The 13268-nt window shown below is 41.0% G+C and overlaps 1 protein-coding gene across 6 annotated transcripts in view; it reads right to left on the reverse strand.

Moving 5' to 3' along the window:
• The window catches only part of LOC310763983 (uncharacterized protein), a 100491-nt gene that overhangs the window by 40352 nt on the left and 46871 nt on the right, over nucleotides 1–13268 (reverse strand). For 3 of the 6 annotated variants that reach the window (XR_014548936.1, XM_083617094.1, XM_083617095.1), the window contains exon 3: nucleotides 8324–8486. The exons of 1 other annotated variant lie outside the window; for it this stretch is intronic. Coding sequence is in view for 4 of the 5 variants with exons in the window: in XM_083617094.1 (XP_083473220.1) it covers nucleotides 8324–8486 (163 nt within the window). In the remaining variant the exon portion in view is untranslated. Of the gene's footprint in view, nucleotides 1–8112; nucleotides 8162–8323; nucleotides 8487–13268 lie in introns of all 6 variants that reach the window. 2 more of the 6 variants (XM_083617092.1, XM_083617093.1) reach the window with 1 other exon arrangement.

Here is a 13268-nt window from a genome sequence, read left to right on the forward strand (position 1 = left end):
GTTGGCCGGTGGGCCAAAAAATTTAAGCTGACAAAAGAGAAATACAAGTTTGTATGAGCATTGTGGCTCATCCATCTGCAGGATGCATAACCTCACAGCTGTTTAAAAGCAGGAGAGAAGAGAATGAAAGTCAACTGAGGAATCAGCAAAACTACTTTTATTGAACGTATGTGTGAGTCAACCCCAGCCATTGTGATTAATGTGCATGATACCAGTTTGCATTTCAAAGATTGTGGCTTCTGTTGTAATCTGAGCATTTCAGCATTGACCTCATGCATAAGAAATTAAAGATATTGTGAAAAAGAAACTATTGAAAGATTTGCCTATACTGATGCTTTGATTCTCACACTCATAGGTAGGGCACATTTTTTCTCACCATACATTAGAACAATATGTTCTACTTGTAGGATTGTATGTAGTCCTGAGTTATGTGACAGATCCAAGATGCTTTAGGATGAGGTCAACATGCATGATTATCCTGAGGCTGGATTAACTTAAAGGGACATGAAATCCTTGTATGTGTTGGATCCTTGGCGCAATTCATTTCCATGTGGATTCACTGTGAGACCAAGTAAAATAAGCAGACCATGTGGTAACAGAACACTGATTGTGTAAATAACCTCCTAGAGCCAAGGCCAGATATAGTTCCAAATATGCAAATAATACTTTTATATGCTATAATTGCAACAATTTATTGAGCAAATGCATATTGAGTCCCAGTGTAAAATTCAATATAACATAATGGTTAATGTTGCTTGTTTCTGTTTAATTCAATCAATTCCCCTGTCTTTTTTCACAACATTTTCAATGAATATGATGATAACCAGGCAACAGCCACAAAAGGCAGCCCAGAAAATATCACTCTACAACCCTATTAATACACTTCTTCTCTGAACCTCTAGTTGGTAGGCCAATGCTTTTCAAACAAAGGTCAGAAGTAAACAAAAAGTACTCAATTCAATCTGCCCGCAATATTTTATGAAGTGGAGACCTTTTATAAATCTTGGCCTAGGCTGAGTTGCAGCCTATCAATAGGCAAAGCAAAACTTGTCTGGCATCAACAGTATATGCTAAAGAGCTGTCTGCACAGCACTGAGGCCAAACTGTCTGCAACACATTTGTTACAACTCTCCCATCCCAGGGCAGGCTAAAACAAATTTATTAGGCTGAGAACTGTATAAAGCCTTTGCCTGATGTTCTAGTGATGTTGGGCATATAGTCAATCTATACAAAACTTGAATTAATTTAGGGAGAGTCTTATGTGAGGAGAAAAGGCAAGACATTGTGTTTGTTGAATACAGTTCAGAAAGCAGTTGAGAGCTCTCATATACACACACCTTAATGTACAACACACACACCACACACACATTACCGCATACTCTGCAGGGGTATAGCACTAGGACTCCTAGATGGCCAGTCTAGGAGTTCAGAGTGACAAGGAGATAGAAGGAGGAATGAGTGATTCTGTGGTATCAGATGAATGATGCTGCTCTTCAGAATTTTATGCCTCCCTTCTTGCTTCAAACAATGTATTCTGTCAACGCTCTCCTACTCATGGTCAGGGCATAACACCTGCAAATGGATATGTGCTGATCTTGGGGTATTCTTCCAGACAGAGGTCACATTCACAGGGGCCTGGTTGAGCACTGCTTCCTTTAGTTGAGAAAAGATTATCAGGCTTTATCATTCTCCAATGATTAATGAAAAAGGAAACTGCATCCGAAAATTATGAAAGGAAAAAGGAAATGTTTGTGGAATTCTCATGGGTGGTGTGTGGTGTTCCTGTTGCCCTAACCTTACTTTTGAGATGGTGGAGGGGGTGAGTGTCCTTCCGTTTATACTACAAATCTGTACACTGCAGCCTCCTCAGGTGTCCAGGGAAAGATGTCAAGAAGTAAATCCTCCCATGGGACTTTTTCATATCAGGAAGTGCAGGCAGCCAGGGAGGCTGCAGAGTTCTAGAGAAATAAAAGCTTAGCAAACTTACAATTATATAGTAAGCTCAAAATCCTGCACCCACCAAAGTTCTAAAGAAATTCTCAAGTGCAAAAAGAATAAGGCAGGGAAAAATGGCAGCTTCTTTTGCAGCAGAAGGAAACTTTTGAGAAATATTTTGGCACAGAACTAGTCTCAGGCAGAGAACAAATCCAGAAGAGTTATTGACCATGCATTAGAACTAGCCCACACTCAACTCAGAACTATCCTAGCATCTCAAAGGAGAAAGATCCCACCATTTGCCATGGAAAAGGACCATGGGGAGGCAATAACCCCTGAAGCCACTAGCCCCAAGTGATCCACCTACCCCAGGAATCCACAGAATCAAGGGAATCTATGATCCCTGACTTCACACCTACAGCTTGTTCCTCTGCCCAGCATTACCCTGAACACCTAAGGAGCAGAGATGGTGACTCGGCTGAGCTGAGGCTCAGAACAGAAGACCCAATTAAAACCTGCCATTTCTGAGTCCTACTCATGAGGATGGGGCAAGGACTGAAGCATGCCCAGGGCTCCATGAAGGAGTGGAGGAAAAGCTTTAAAAGCACTAAACTGCTGCTTGTCTGCTGCTTCGGCAGCAACAGCTTCTTCTGATTAGTTCCCTGTGCCTGAACTCTTGGCTCCCTTGCTAACTGAGAATACTTTGCCTCAGACCAGCTCCTATTGCTCTTGCTTTGCCAGACATGCCTTGCTGGTATAACAAAGAATCTAACCAAACCAGTCTCAGGGGCATCTACCCCAACCACTTTCAGAATGATTGCTGGACTTTGTTTGACATAGTAGGCTACCGGTTGAGCATATCTGACCCAATCAGCATTGCGAAAAGCATATTCTACTACTGGGCTATGATTCTTTTAGGCTCTATTTTTTTGCTCCTGATTATTATTTACATCAGGTTACCTCAAACAATACTGCCTGAGGTGCTTCAGAACCTCAGGCCAATATGCCCAAGCTACTTCAGAGCAGCAATACGAAAAGCATGGAGCATTGAAAAAAAGTATTATTATCGTATGTTTTGGTGCGAGAAAAATGGGCTGTTACATTTGCATTTGCAGCGGTTGAATTTGTTGGCATTAAACCTGCAGTGTTAGTTCCTGGTGAATGGCTTAAGACAAAAGGCATTTGCTGTATAAAACAGTATCAAGCTTTTTAAATACAAGAAAATGATTTTGCTTTAATTTGATCTCATTTCTTTCTTCTCTGAAACCTTTTTTTCCCTATCAGATAAAAAAACCCCAAAACAAACAAAACACCAAATCCCTAATCAAAACATTTTTATTTATTTTTTTGCCCAGTGGAACCTTGCTAATAAAAAGTGGGATAATTGATAGCAGTTTGCAAAAAAATTCCCCTTTAGCATTTGTAGTTGAACTTGTCTATTTTGGCCTGAGGGACCAGGGAAAAGGGAGTGGGTGTTCTTATTGCATTATTCATCTTGCAAAGGAAATGAAATGTACAATACTCTGATGAAGATACTTCTGTCTTTGTGAAGCAACTGAGTTTATTCTGAGCAGTCTTTACAGATTACCAAATATTTAGCAGAACAAATCAGAGCCTGCAAGAATATATTTATATTGCAATTGACAGATAAATCCTGTAGGGGGAGTTTGCTTATTACTCTTCTAGTGGAATTGAATATAGAAAATAACTGTAGCGATATTTTCATACATACAGTTTCACAGTTTAAACAAATTGCAGCATCATGCAAGTCAAAGTTGCAGACATGCAACACACACATATTTTTATTGCAGAATTGATTTCCAAAGGGAGAAGGGAGAACTGGCAGCTCTCGTTCAGATTCCTAAATTTGACACTGCTGTGTAGGCTTAAGGAAGTTGTGCACCTGTGTCATAGAATTCTTAGCAGCGTGCAATGCAACACAACCTGGTTTTCCTACTCATTCCTTAGCCTTAAAGGTGATAATGAGCCTAGGAGGCTGCCTTATACCAAGTCGGACTATTTGTCCATCTAGCCCAGCATTGCCTACATGTTGACTCCCAAGGTTTACCCTTGGCTGCGGCTCACGGTTAAGAGGAGAGACTGCACTACCGAGTGCAAAACGTCTGAGACTGCATTATAGCCAGTGGGGGACTTGCACCAGCTTCCTGATATTGAACCAGAAATTGGAAACCACTCTGTCTGGTATTGGTGGGCAAGGGTCTGCAGAACCAAAACCTGTAGAATCAGACTGCACAGAATAGGAGATAGGATTGATACTTAGAAAAATGCAATCGTCCTCTTTGTTTTTTGGAGAAAAGTGTGCCTTGTCCTGTTTGGACTCCAAACGGGATGTCTTTTTCATGTATTCAAGCTCTTCCTCCTCCTCCTCCTCCTCCAAACTGTGTGGGCAGAGGGTGGGTCTGATGGGAGGAGGAGAGCAGAAGTTTAGGTGAGACAGGGTGGAACAATGAGGAGGACAGCCAAGAATGAGGGTGAGAGTTATTGTGGGACGTGGGCAAAAGGTGGGGTGGGGATGGGACGAGTTTGAGAGAGAGTTTTTGTGCAGGGAGGATGGGTTGCAGAGAGAGAGAGGAGGAGGTTTGCAGGGCACAGGCCTGCTCTGGTGCCGGCAAAGAGAGGTTTCTTTTTGCCCTTGCAAAGGGGGCAGGTGAGTTGGACTTGGAAAGCAAGTGGGTGGCGGGGTTTACAAATGGGCCTTCTCTGGTGGAGAGTGGAAGAGTTTGCAGGGCATGGGCAGTAAGGAAGGACAGGTGACCAAAGAGCAAGATCAGAAGAAGAAGAAAAATTCAAGGAGCATATTCAGTGCAACTATACGCCCTATATGGCCTAGGACCCTCGTACCTATGGGACCGCCTCTCCTGGTATATGACCCATGGAGGACCGTACAGTCTTCAAATGAAAACATCTTGGAGATCCCAGTCCATAGGGAGGTTAGGCTGGCCTCAACCAGAGCCAGGGCTTTTTCGGCTGTGGCCCCAATCTAGTGGAACGCTCTGTCACAAGAGACGAGGGCCCTGCTGGACTTGACATCTTTCTGCAGGGCCTGCAAGACAGAGCTGTTCCACCAGGCCTTTGGCCAAGGCACAGTCTGACCCCCTCGTTCTGTAATCCTCATAGATCTCTAGCCCAATGGTTGCCATTAATTTGGCTCTGAATTGATTTTAGAGTGAATTGATTTTAGAATGTATTTCAATTAATTGATCGTGATTTTATGTAAACTGTGTTATTTTTACTGTTGTTAGCTGCTCTGAGCCCAGCTTCGGCTAGGGAGGGCAGGATATTATTATTATTATTATTATTATTATTATTATTATTATTACTATTAATGTCCAGAGAAGAGCAGAGCAGCTAAAACGCGATGGCACTGTAAACCCAATTGCAGTGGTTTGCTTTGAAGTCATTGCTGCACCAGGTAAAATAATTTTAGCTCCCCAGTCCTCCCCAACCTGTCCCATACTTTGCTCGACCTGTTCTTTATTTTGGCCGACCAAAGGTGGCAACCCTGGTTCTTTGTAAAGTGAAATATAAATACAGTAAATAAACATGCAGCTTCCCCTTCATGTATGAGAGAAGCATCACCACCCACATTGTTGCAAGAGAAGGGAAAGGGGTATCTGGCAACACACTATTCTCAGTGGGAGAAGAAAGACTGCTTAGGCCCTGCAAATGTTCAAGTGAAGAATTAATATTACATTGTGGCCATTCAAGCAACCAAAGAGTAGCAGGTGCTAGAAATGGTGACTTACATTTTCGAAGAGAACATATTTTAAGAACCCTATATTCTTTCCTTAGCTTACAGAAACTAAGCAGCTGGAGATCTGATTACGGGGCCTGGTCTTGGTGCCTATTTTATGCAGGATTTCTAATTTTAGTAATATGGGTTTTGTCTAATATAGAGATTTTTCAAGACATTTTCCTCAATATTATGCATTTTTTATTACCCACATTCCCACTAGTATATGCATTTTTACTCACTCTCCCCCTATTAAACATTTTTGGGTACTCACATTTTTTTGTTTGGGAACTATACCACATTTGGAGAAACATGGCAGTATTTGGGTATTGCATTCTTTTGGTGCAAGTAAAGTAGGCTCACCTAAAAATGGAAACTGAACTGCATTTCCCACCCATCCCTATGAACAATATGTGTCCATGCAGCAAGACTCGCTCTGTCTTTTGAAAGAGATGCACTTAATTTGAAGCTTTGTTCTTATTCCAGAGCTCGACAGCCCTACAGAATGAAATATATTTCAGAACAGTGAAGCTCCACAGGATCCCTGATCTTCAATATTATTGTCGGGGATATCTAATGTGGAAACTAGAAATAGTGATGTTAGTAACTGAACTGAAGAGCCTCTCCAGGGGATTTGCAATTTACTTTTCTTTCAACAATGAAAAACAGCTTAGTTAAACTCTCCATGCTTCATGTAACAAGAAACCAAACACTGAAAGTGGAAAGCCAAACAATTGAGAACTTTCCAAACTACACTTACCACATGGAGAAATGTGGTTACTTAACCCTTGACATTCTACAGATATCCAGGCATTGAGCACTTTCCTAAATGCAAATTAAAAATCAGGGGCATGCTCAACTCTAAAAAGAAAGAAAGAAAAAGGAATAGAAGCCAAGAGTTGCTCAAAAGTTATTTCTTAAATTATAGTGTTGCACAATTCACCATTTAAAATGTAAACATACTTCACCCTAGCATTTCTTCTTCCTTTGAACATATTCCTCCATTCTGTCTTTCTACCAAACTGTTTACATCTACAGAACCACATACCGCAAAAGGACAAACAGAAATAAGGGGAGTACATATCTTAAATGGTTTTTGGCATGACCTTGGCCTACCATGAGAACGGAAGTGAAGGTGAAGGAATCTCGATGACCACAGACTAGCTGTCTGTTGGAATATGGGCCAGAAAACTATTTCACTTCCCACATCTATGTAAATGCGGTTGGGCACAGTTCCTACCCGATTACCTCTCCAAAGTCCTCGGACAGAATGTCATTGACGAAACACTGTCATGGTTTGGAACATTCTGCAGTCATCTTTCTATATCATGGTGGGTAACAAATGTTTCCGTTCTTCCTTTCTTCTAATCACATCAGGCAAGAATAGACATACTAGATATTCTTATAGGATTAACTATGTCATCCCATTGCTTGTCAAAAATCGCACCTCCACAAGCGCAGCAGCACACAGATTGTAGACTGTCAAGAATTACGTATGCTACACCATAATTTTGCTTGCGACTTTATTGATAAAAGGTTTCCTCTAAATTGCAGTGTGAGAATGTGGTTGCTTTGAGAAGCATCAAGGAATTTAGCAGCCTAGCCAGAAGCCACAAAGGAGTCTAAAGAACTTACTGTACAGCAATCCCTTCTGGAGTGCTCCCAATACCATCACTTAACGATCTGAACGGAGCATCTTAACCTAATTATTTGCTATCTGATAACATTTTGCCACAAAAATGTTTGCTTGAATGTATCTTATCAAAGGAATGTTTGTGCCTCGGATTAGTCACTGCTTGGTTAAAGATTTGTGTAATCAGCTTAATTCGTTTTAAAAAATACAAATACCTATTACCACTTAATTTGTATAATAGATATTGACTGTGCAATTAAAAAATTAGCAGGGCCTATTAAAATCATAAGGTCAAGCAAACGTTCAACAATGCATAGGTTACTTCGCTTATCTTTTGTTTTGAGTTCCTATTATGCAGCACAGACCTTTTGGGTTTGCAGAACAGAAAAAGGTCACAAGTGAAACGAGATGAATATTCTCAACTCATCCCTGGGCAGACATGTACACAGCAATACACTGCCTCTACTAATTCATCACTCTCAGGTTTGAGAGGTGGCAGAGGGTTCATAGAAAGAGAGTGGATTGATGGAGCCCAAGAGGTGGGTAGTCCCTTGGGTGGGAATCAAAAGCCACTAAAAGAGCAGTAGGATAAAACCTGTTTCTCCTATCCTTTCATTACTCCTCACCAGTGAGCAATGCTGCTGTTTAAGATGTTCAAGGCTGCAAATCATATGAAAACTATTTTTTATATATCCTGATACCTTAATGAAGGTTTTTTCCCTACCCCCCTTAGATTTACAGTGAGAACTTACTGCATGTGCTTATGATAGAATTGTGTTGAACCACTGACCTGTTGAGAGCAGATCTTACCACTATTTATACTGCAAAAGTTCACTGGCCTTTTAAAAAAAGAAATTATCCATGTGAGTAACAAAAAACAGATATTTGGGGATTGGGTTTTAGAATTTCAACAGGCTGATTTGGATTGCCTAGATTACATTCCATATTATTAAACAGACTATGAAAACTTGAAGAAGTAAATTAACAAAACAACCACATACCTTTTGGGATATAATGAGACTGAAACCAAATAATGAGGGGATTGTCTTTCAGCTAGCCATTCCCAGTCTCGTCCACTCCAGTTGTTGTTGGGACTATGTGACCCAGCATTCCTCACCACTGGCCATCCTGATTGGGGCTGATGGGAACTGTAGTCCAAAACACCTGGAGGGCACCAAGTTGGGGAGGCTTATTGAAGTTAATAGGAATACAGGAAAATGTCTGTTTGTGTTCAGTGTGCTTGGAAGGAAAAGTGAGTGGCACACTGAGATTTCAAGAGAAGCAGCAGAATGTTCATGTTTATGAACATTTCCCATGGTATTTGTAACTCTAAGGTTTTATTGTACCTGCATAGCAATGGTGAGCTAACTATATAGTGGTATTTGACCATCCAAGATCCCAAAATCAATAAGCAATTAAGCCCAGAGGAAAATCACTCTAATAAATTATTGTCTATGGGTTTTATGCGATCCATTTTGGAAAGGCAGACCATGTTTATATGAGCAGAATTCCTTTCACAATTTTAGAACCTGTGAGTGGGCATACAAGGAGATGATTGGGTTTAATAAGAAAGTGAGCAGGTCTTTCTAAAAGTTTTGTTAAGTTCATTTTGTAGAAATGGTTTAATGTAAGGCTAATGGATGCTCAATTAAATTAAAAGGCAGAAAATAGTGAATTAATAGATGGCAAATAGTGTATTAAAAATGAAATTACTTTTCACATAACCAATAGACCCTAGAATTCATTTGCAGAGGGCACTTCTAAAATCAAATATCTAATGAACTTAAAAATGTGCCAGACTATACTATATGCTACATAAAATATATACACTTCTAATGTACAAAGTTCTTTGCCATATTTGGCAGATATTTTATATTCATAACCTTATGAGGCAAATCAATATAATTTCAATTTTAGAGATGATGGATAGAAGCTGATAATGTTGCTGAATCTTGTCTTAATGAGTTAATGGTTGCCTTATAGTGTGTTACTACTGTACCCCACAACCTAAGGGTTAAACCAGATGGGAGGGGTATAAATAACAAAATAACTACTACTACTACTACTACTACTACTACTACTACTACTACCACCATCACCAATCTGCAATTATTATTAGCAAGGATGCGCTTTTTTTCGCCTATCTCGATTTTCAGTTTCCAAGTCACCTGGTCTTGTTTCTGAACTGGCACCTGCAAGTTAGTAATGTGCCATACTTCTGTTTTTGATGTATGGACATGGCTGAGACTGCTGCATACCTATAGCTGGCTGTACTTTTCAGTCTGAAGGGTATTTTCAGTACTGTTGCACTCTGCTTATGTACACTGATTGAATCACAGAGCAGAAAGAGGAATCCTAATGCTAGCATTAGCCATGGGCGATGAAGTAGCTGACTGGCAGCTACTGCATGGCAACAGAAGGTAAGGCTTACCGGGCATGGGCCAGATCACTCCCGCAGAGATCCTCCGTGGGCTGGACCAGTGCAGCGCGATGTCGGAAACTGTGTCTGCACATGTCCGTGGTGCCGGAAATCACTTCTGTGCATGCCCAGATGCTGGAAATCGCGCCTGCGTATAAGCGATTTTCAGGTTCTGGGCATGTGCAGAAGCCATGGAAGAGAGTCCCCGTGCTGTGCTGCTTTAGGGCAGTGCATGGGGACTCCCCGAGTGGGCGGCTTGGTGGACTGGTTAAACAGCCTGTGTGGGTCGCTTCCAGCCCATGGGCCTTAGGTTGCCTATCCCTGGTGTAGAGGAATTCCCATCTGAAATATACTCAAGAGTCGCAAAGTGATTTCATGCTCTTTATTCAGCTCATAGTGGTGAGGAGGAATGAATGACAGTCCCCTCAAAGTATCTGCTTTATATACATTATTTACACAATGGGCTGCACATGATTGGCTAATTCCGGAATTCTACTGTAAGCCAATCAGGTTGTGGATTTACTTCTATCTGGAGCATGATTGGGTGGTTCCTGCCAACCAATCATACTGCTGCATTGTTCTAGGACCAATCAGACTGCTGCATTCTGAATCCTATTGTTCTAGGACCAATCAGACTGCTGCCTTTTGGATCCTATTGTTCTAGGACCAATCAGACTGCTGCAGTTTGAATCCTATTCAACTCAGTACATAACACCATCCTTACTGTTAGATGCTGATTGGTGGGGTGGCAAGTGCCACAGCTAGCTCCATTTACTTGCTTGACTCCTGAGTGGACAGCTGCCCTTGCTGACGTCAGCAGCCTGTATCCTTGCTGTGATTGCCATGCTCCAGTGCATACTCACAACAGTGTCTAGGGACACCAGAAAGCGAAAGCAACAAATTTATACAGGGTACTGTTGTGTTTCAGTGCTCAAGTTTGGGATGCAGCTATGTATGTTTATGCCAGAATCCAGGTCTGAAACATAAGGCCCTATGGCTGCCACAGGCCCTCCTTTATGCACCATCACCTTGGAAGGTAGGGTGGTGAGGAGAGCTTCCAGATCTGTTTTGGACTCGAGGGGATCTGATCTAAAAGGGATCTGGGAGGGGGGCACACCTGCCCCCAAATATTTTAGACTGAGGCCTCCTACCTGCAATCCAGAGTGGTTTAACAATAAGTCTCTCTGAGGCTCTGGGAGAGAAATACGGGCTTCCCATCAATTCTCAGCACCTTTAACAAACTGCAGTTCCCGGAACTCTTGGGGGGAAGCAATGATTGCTTAAAGTGGTATCATAGCACTTTAAACGTTTGGTGTGAATGTGGCCTTGGTGAGATTCCTCTCCCCTTTATATCAAAGAGGCGTTTGTGTGTGTGTGTGTGTGTGTGTGTGTGTGTGTGTGTGTGTGGTTTTTTGTTAAGTTCCGTTCCATTCTCAACTTGGCTTTAGTTCTTTGCTGGAACAAACTGCCTTGTCCTTTTGAATTTAGGTTGATCTGATAGGCCTTGGTAATCTTCTATGTGTTCATTCAAAGCTATGTTTGATTTTTGTTTATATTACAGATTCTCCCACATAGATATTAAGGCAATGAAAACAAGTTTTCCATCCAAAACAATTACAATGAAAAAGCAAGCAAACAAGCATAGGTTTGCAGCAAAACTGCAAAGGAAGTCAACTAAAAGTTTAAAAGAGGAAAGAGAAGAAAGTTAGATTTAATTGATGCCAATTAAGACTCATTCTCCTTGCAGCAGGAATATGAAGGAATCACACATTAGGTTTAAAGGATATATCCAATTTTGTTCTACCACAAAAGAAGAATGCTTTAATTTTTGGCTTACATGGGTACCCAATGTTTATTCTGAGCTCCTAGATTGGGGGTAAGGATCAAATCCTATTCATCTTGAACTCAGTGGGTAACCTCCCAGTGGTTTCAAAACACAATCTTTGATCCTTCTCACTGGCAAATGAATCTCTTTTACCACACAGACAAAAACACATTTCTCAAACCAAGCCTTCTATCCCTGTCATTTTTGTCCTAGATTGTTTCTAGGACATAAGGGTAGCACATCTTGGCAGAAGAGAACTTCTAGTATCTGTGCCATATTTTATAGTACAGCCTTTGCCAACCTGGTGTCCTCTAGATGCTTTTGGACTATAATTCCCATCAGCCCCTCCTTCCATTAAAGCTTATACTCAGGTCTAAAAACTTTTCATGTAAGGGAACTGTGAGAGGGGACAGTGTGAAGAAGGTACAGAGACCTTTAGATTCACTATCATTCAACCAGCATTGCCCAGCAAGACTACAAACTCATACCCTCCAACATTTCTCTGCTGAAAATAGGGACATCCTAGGCAAAAGTGGGGCATTCCAGAATCAAATAAGAAACCGGGATGGCTTCTATAAATCCATGACTGTCCCTGGAAAATAGAGACACTCAGAGGATCTGCAAACTAGCCCACCAGAGAGATCTTTCATGCTGGATGCTACCCAATACTCACTATCTGGTTCCTGCATCTTCTAGCAGTGCAACACTACCTACTTTGTTCCTAAGCTGTAATATTTTCCTAGGTAAGGTAGCCATTTTGCTGAATATAAGCAAATATGTGTTGCAATCAAGATGGTAGAACAGCATTGGGAATGGTAGTGTAATAACAGCAGCTGGAGAAATGGAGCTAGGCTGGGTGGGGGGACAGATGGGCTTCTCAGAATGATGTTGGGTAGAAGGCAGAATTCTTCCCCCACACCTGAACCAAATACTCTCCTACAGCCAATCCAAAATTAAAATAGCCGTACACAGCCTTGGATCATATATTCAGAGAGACACAAAGCTTACTACCAGGTCTAAGAAGTTCACATACAGCATACCCAACACATTGTAATTTTATGTTATTTTAAAAACCCAAACTTTAGGTGTCCAGCCCAGAATGGATTGGCTATTTATTTTACCCTTTTATTTGTATTGGTATAATATAAAATTCTGAAAATCATGTAGCAGTTTCAGGTTAATTTGTTGTTATATTTGCCAGCTTATTTCATTGCATTATTAAAACATTTAGTACCGTATGTGTCATTAATATTCCAAAATGTAATTAGCATATTTAATCAAAAACAATTAGGAGCAAGCACTGCTTCCCTTTTTAAGTAATAAAATATTTATGGCTGGAATAAACAAAATGAAAGCCAAAAAGCACTTTGAGGTGTTGATTTTGTATGTGCGGAGGGGAGGGGGCGTGGATAAAAGGGGGAAAGGAAACACATGAGAAAGAAGATAACTTCTAGTGCATAACTGCCTCTGGTGGATTTCTTCCATGGTTTGCCTCTTGGGAGTTTCAATCATTGTGTGTCAATTCCAAAGAAATAAAATTTCATTGTGGTTCCTCAATACCATAATAATACTATAATAAAAGAAGATACGTGAACTAAGCAGAGTTGTGTAAATCCCACCTTGAATTAGCTTTGCCTGGTGAGATCTTCCTTGTGGGCTATAAACACCATGAATGCTGATTAGGGCTTGAGAATCTTGACAC

Source organism: Podarcis filfolensis (assembly GCF_964270895.1).
Source record: "Podarcis filfolensis genome assembly, chromosome: 5".
In the NCBI taxonomy this organism is placed as follows: domain Eukaryota; kingdom Metazoa; phylum Chordata; class Lepidosauria; order Squamata; family Lacertidae; genus Podarcis; species Podarcis filfolensis.